Below are 6,551 nucleotides of genomic sequence, written 5' to 3'. Positions count from 1 at the left end.
CTCTTCCTCTCCAGATTTTAGTTTTCTGTAGTAGATCCACTCCTTCTCCACGTTTGATGTAGACTCTTCCTGCGGTTCAGAAACGGACTTTTTTTTACAATAATATGTTGCTGAAGCAGACTCATCTCTGTAATGTCAACAACAGGTTATCACTGGGGGTGTATTCCATTTAGTTTGGGATGAAACGTAAGTTTTAGATTTCATTTATCCCAGGAGATGCAAGCTAGCAACCAGTGCTGCTGCAGTCATAACCGATGTAGACAGACTTTCTAAACAATCACAGAATGGTTTGGGTTGGAAGGGACCTTAAAGACCATCGAGTTCCAACCCCCCTGCCATGGGCAGGGACACCTTCCACTAGACCAGGTTGCTCCAAGCCTCATCCAGCCTGGCCTTGAACACTTCCAGGGATGGGGCATCCACAGCTTCTCTGGGCAACCTGTTCCAGCGCCTCACCACCCTCTCCGTGAAGAACTTCTTCCTGATACCTAATCTAAATCTCCCCACTTTCAATTTAAACCTGTTACCCCTTGTCCTGTCACTCCCTGCCCTTGTAAAAAGGCCCCCCCAGCTTCCTTGTAGCCCCTTCAGGCACTGGAAGGCTGCAATAAGGTCTCCCCGGAGCCTTCTCTGCTCCAGGCTGAACAAGCCCAACTCTCTCAGCCTGTCCTCACAGGAGAGGTGCAATAACCCCACCAAAACTCCCACCTCCTTGTTATTCTCCAGGCTCTAACAATAAGAGGGAGGAAAATAGCATGCCTGAAGAATGACAAACAGTACCTACCATGGGACTACTCATTCCAGGACTTATCTAAGCAAATTCCTTTGCTTAGGTAAGAGTTGAGCTACAGGAACTGGGGGTGTGGGCAGGGCTACAAAAGGTAGGTTAATTTTTCTTTTTTAAAAAAGTCTTAAGTTCTTCTTTAGAATAAATGCCATTCTATTCAATGTGAGAAAAGTTTTTTTCCATCAGAACTCAGAAACGTGCAGTTTACCCACCTGTGCTCCACGGCAGCCACTATAAAGCCCTGGGAAGCCATCTCTACACAAATAGCAGAATAGATCGTCCTGCAATCAAAACCACACTCTGGTGGGACACATGCATACATAGTGTGCTGGGTTTAGTCAGGAAAGAGTTAACCACGTGTTAAACCATGACACATAATTATTTCAATTACACTGCTCTTTAAACACTGACCACACTATATATGTGCTAGCCCCCATTCAGTATTTCCACTGTTTGAATTTGCTAGCCAGAAGAGCAGGTTTTCGTATGCCAATCACCAAAGCCTGTTCACAAAATCTTATTACTGTTTTACTACCTATTCAGAAGGAAAAATGCTAACGATTTTTAAGAAGTAACACATGTGACATTTTGCATCTTCAAAGAAGTGTCCAAAAATCAACTAGCTAATCTTCACAGCATACCTATGGATTGATAAATACCTTCACCCCTAAAATATAAAGAGGAAACAAATAAATATGCCATCCCTGCTTTTATTCACTGCTGTTGATTTCAGTGAGGCATACTGATACACAGCAGCCTGTTCTTCAAATCTGTTTCAACACCATGGGGGAAACTCACCCCCCTACTCAAAATCTGTTCAGAACCATCCTTGGAGATCGCTGTCTCCGTAAACAACAAAAATACTTGGTCAAACAACGGCAGAATTACCGAAAAGCTCCAAGTCCATGGGAAAAAATGAGGAGTGGGTATTTTTCTCCTGGCTTAAAAGCAGCGTTTGACTTTGCAGGGCAGGTCACTGAACCTAGATAAAAATCGAAGCGTAGGTCATTATTACCAAAATGAGAGAAAGTGTTTCTTGCTGTGGGAGAGATCCCAAGAATCTGGCGACCACCCAATTCAGAGTGGTCACCTGAAGATAAGGTACCAGATCTCACACTTAAAATACAAAAGACAAATAAAGATCTGATTCTGAAACTATTTTCTTCTTGGCAGCAGATACTTTCCTACTCCTCCTCCCACCCACAGCCTAGCACAAGGCCTACACATCTCTTAAACCCTATGAGAACAGATTTTCAACAATAGTTAGGCATCCAAGCCTTGCTGGTATTCACAGCTTAGTATCTCTCTCACCTTTCTATATTTGCAAATTTCCCTCTGGGATTTAAATCCCGACATAGAGACAGACCTTACCCAAACTCTTCCTACAGTAAATCGCCCAGACACTCCCATTACAGCAGTCAGGGACTGCTGGTCACATGCAGCATTGAGCATCGCTGTACAAACCCGCCCCAAACACACAGACTCCTTTGAGAAGAATGATTTTTCAGGTCCTGCAGCAATAACAGACTGCTCATGGAGCAGCGAGGCAATCACCTGCATGCCGAGCTCACCCCCTTGCACTTGTCAAGGAATGAAACCAAAACCAGTCTTACCGACGTAGTACTGGAAAAGCCTTTCTCCTACGACTCTGTACACATTAAGGAAGTCAGAGAGACCCTGGTAGTACTCTTTGTCTGGAATCCACGGTGCCTCTTCGTTGCCTGTGGCATCGCATGATGGATAATACAGGCGCAAGAAGCTTCCCTGGGATTGGGGGGGAGAGAGGGGAAAGAAAAATTGGTATTTATTTATATATGGCAGAGAAAAAGGAAGATAAAAACATTTATGTCAAGGGCTTCAAATGCAAGAATGACAGCTCAAAAGAATTAAGAGAATCTCCCGAGAAAATTATCATCCTATACAGGCTTTGATGCCAATCCTGTGCCACTATCTTTTTGGCCCTGCAATGAACCTGAAGTAGCATGACTGTTGGCATCCAGGTAGAGATACATGTCACCTTTTCTAGGTTAGCCTCTGGCTGATTCAAAATGCTCCATTTAATTAAGTTAATCTTTACAAACAACAATTACCTATTTTATGGAATCGCAGAATGGTTTGGGTTTGAAGGGACCTTAAAGACCATCTAGTTCCAACCCCCCTGCCATGGGCAGGGACACCTTCCACTAGACCAGGTTGCTCCAAGTCTCATCCAGCCTGGCCTTGAACACTTCCAGGGATGGGGCATCCACAGCTTCTCTGGGCAACCTGTTCCAGTGCCTCACCCCCCTCTCTGGGAAGAACTTCTTCCTAATATCTAATCTAAACCTCCCCACTTTCAATTTAAACCCGTTACCCCTTGTATTTACTCTATTTCTGCATCTTGCTGGATCTTTTCTTCTGTCTTCCTCACTCTGCCTCCCTTCGGGGACTGGTACGATGATGCAGCTTGATCACTTTAACAGGGGTAACTGTGTCCCCTTCACCCTTCCAGCTGGGATCTGTCATTACTTTCTCTGCACCAGGGAATCTCATGGATCTGTTACTCACCCAATTCAGCTTGCTAAACTGGCAGGGGTAAAAGGACCCTCCTGGAAGTATATTCTTCCACTGGGTTAGCAAGACAAATTTTATCCTGAGACTAGTTTCTGGCAGTCTGGTCCAGCATGGGAGATGTGGGTAGAGTCAGGGGCACAGTCCCAAGGTGGCCATAGTGTTCCTGGCTGTGCAGAGCAGAAGGCTGTCAGTAAAGCTTTTGGGCAGCTGCACAGCAAAGGAGTGCAATGTACTGTTCTGCCTCCTCATCACGATGCTTACTAGTCTGCAGTGGTCCATCTTTCTAAACAGAATTTTGTTAACCTGTGGTTTATCTGCCTCCATTTCTTACCACTGCTTTGAAACTCCTCTTACTGTCTGCGCTCCAGGTCTCCCAGGAAACCTGCCAAGCTTTCCACCTTCCCTGGACCACTCCGTGTCCCCCTTGCCAGTATTTCTCCTAGGCAGACAGCAGCAACGTACCAACGGCACACCTTAAAGCAGAGCTCCCGGCAGATGAACTGCGTGTAATTTGTATTCTTACTTCCTGGTTTGCAAGGGAATTTGTGACACACTATTCAAATTCACTGTCTTGCTCCAACTGTATTTTTGTTTTAACAAGTTAAGTCTAGGGCAAAAAAGAACATGAGCTTTGGCATAAAGTCTGGTTTCTTGAGCACTGATTTATCAGTTTCATGCACAAAGTGTACAAGAAGCTTGTTTAATGAAGCTTGTTTCTATTTACTCATTAAACTTAAAGCAACCTTTGACACAAATACTATTAAGGAAGAAATCATCAAGCCTTCATCCCTACTGGTAATGACACTAATTTGATCCCAGCACAGTCTCAGTGAACCTCCCCAGGTGACTATCTGCTTACCAGAAAGAGGTTCATTATCCGTGCCTGAGAGAACTGTAATTACAGATGTTGCTTATCTAAGAAAAACACACGGGCTGATGGCAAAGAGAAACTAATCGCTTCTTTGTGCTAATACAGAGGAAGTTCAGTAGCACAAAGGAAAACATACGAATAACCACTACAAACTGATTGCAAGTTCTACTATACCTGGTCAGCCTGAGGCATAAACCACAGTGTCAATGCAGGCACGTTCTCACAGGAAAATTAAACAAGAGGAATTGAAATGGAAACCCACAAAGGAGCTATGAGCTGGCTAGTTATTGTCCCCATCTTCTACTTGTGGCTTCTCGCTGCACTAACCGCTTGCACAACTGACATCCTGTTCGTTATCAGATAGATAACGTTTCGAGAAGATGTCTCATGCTTTAGCCTGCGGCTGCAGCATCCCATACCCTCGCCACCCAACCCTGCCAAATCCCGCAGGGATCTCTGCGATGAGAACAGCTACAGTCTGCGTGGAGTCTCCCCAGGAGCCCGACGCAGAAGGGAGCAGCTGGATGGGAATAACCCCCTGGGTCCCAGGAGGATGCAGTTTCTCTGCAGTATCTTGTGTAGGGGAGTCAGGAAGGCAGGGATATTAGGAGGAGTGAGGAAGTAGCCATGGGGAAGGCTTGCAGGTTACATCTCTCTAGTAAGTGCCCAGTACATAGAATCATAGAATCATAGAATGGTTCGGGTTGGAAGGGACCTTAAAGATCATCCAGTCCCACCCCCCCTGCCATGGGCAGGGACACCTTCCACTAGACCAGGTTGCTCCCAGCCTCATCCAGCCCAGCCTTGAACACTTCCAGGGATGGGGCATCCACAGCTTCTCTGGGCAACCTGTGCCAGTGCCTCACCGCCCTCTCCATGAAGAACTTCTTCCTGATATCTAATCTAACCCTCCCCGCTTTCAATTTAAACCCGCTTTTCAATTTAAACATGTCCAACACTGGGATGGAGAGGATAGAAAACTCAGGTGTGTCACCCATGGAGCATCCCTGCTCATCCCTGCAGCATCCCTCCACACAGACAAGCCCGTCTGTCAGATTCACCTGTAAAACTGCAGCGAGCTGTTTCACCAACACGGTGCCTTAAATCCAGAGCAGGAAGAACCGAGAACCTTACCTCAGCTGCATTTTCTGTCATCAGGTCTGTACATCCCACCGCGTGCGGCCCCTTTCCCTCGGGGATCCTGTAAAACTTCTCAGTGCTGCTGCTCCCCATCTCCATCGGTGCCTTCACTGACAAACCTGGGGAAGAACACGAAGCAAGTCAAGAGACCGCCACAGCCTGCGTGACCGGGTCACCCACCCTGATCCCAACTCGGCGCATTGAAGACCCAGGCGTAGGAAATTCAAGGTTCAGCATCAGAGATCTGAAATCCAGAGTCACCTGCTCTGGTGAGGAGTTTCCTTGGCGCAATCTCCTGATTCCCAAATGTTCGGGCAGTGTTCGGCGGGGGATGCGCTGGCGGCAGTGGGGAGGTGGTGACGCTGGGGTGTCCAGCAGCACCGACCCTGCTTCTGGGGCACAGAGTGGGGGGGCGCAAGCCCCTGAGCGGCGAGGCTCAGGGATGCAGGCCGTTCCCTCGGGAATGAACGGCACAGAAGGAGCTTTTGGCAGCTCCTCGGTAAACACCGCCGGCCTATCCACCGGGGGGAGAATCACAGAATGGTTTGGGTTGGAAGGGACCTTAAAGACCATCTAGTTCCACCCCCCCTGCCATGGGCAGGGACACCTTCCACTAGACCAGGTTGCTCCAAGCCTCATCCAGCCTGGCCTTGGACACTTCCAGGGATGGGGCATCCACAGCTTCTCTGGGCAACCTGTGCCAGTGCCTCACCACCCTCCCTGGGAAGAACTTTTCCTGATATCCAATCTAAATCTACCTTGTTTCAATTTAAACCCGTTACCCCTTGTCCTGTCACTACAGGCCCTTGTAAAAAGTCCCCCCCAGCTTCCTTGTAGCCCCTTCAGGTACTGGAAGGCTGCAATAAGGTCTCCCCAGAGCCTTCTCTTCTCCAGGCTGAACAAGCCCAACTCTCTCAGCCTGTCCCCATAGCAGAGGTGCTCCAGCCCTCTGAGCATCTTCGTGGCCTCCTCTGGACTCGCTCCAAGTGGTCAATATCCTTCTGATGTTGAGGGCTCCACAGCTGGATGCAGCACTCCAGGTGGGGTCTCACCAGAGCAGAGCACAGGGGCAGAATCCCCTCCCTCGACCCGCTGGAGAAGGATGTCGCGGAGAAAGCCCACGCCGGAGCCGTTTTCCCCGAGGAAAGGAGGGGCTGCCCGAGCAGGGGGGGGTGCGGGGAAGGTCTGACCGCCCCCGGC

At 48.3% G+C, this 6,551-nt stretch overlaps 1 protein-coding gene across 1 annotated transcript; it reads right to left on the bottom strand.

Moving 5' to 3' along the window:
- Positions 1–3: 3 nt before the first annotated feature.
- On the bottom strand, positions 4–5,471 carry LOC104516545 (platelet-activating factor acetylhydrolase-like; the record flags this gene model as incomplete). The annotated part of the gene is made up of 5 exons (XM_010160899.1): positions 5,346–5,471; positions 2,401–2,551; positions 1,676–1,769; positions 1,000–1,068; positions 4–127 (listed from the first exon to the last, which is right to left on the bottom strand). Coding segments are annotated over exons 1-5 (543 nt in total), but the record flags the coding sequence as incomplete, so codon positions are not given.
- Positions 5,472–6,551: the final 1,080 nt, after the last annotated feature.

Source organism: Eurypyga helias, unplaced genomic scaffold, assembly GCF_000690775.1.
Source record: "Eurypyga helias isolate BGI_N326 unplaced genomic scaffold, ASM69077v1 scaffold23061, whole genome shotgun sequence".
NCBI lineage: Eukaryota > Metazoa > Chordata > Aves > Eurypygiformes > Eurypygidae > Eurypyga > Eurypyga helias.
This window is presented reverse-complemented; position numbering and strand designations above follow the sequence as displayed.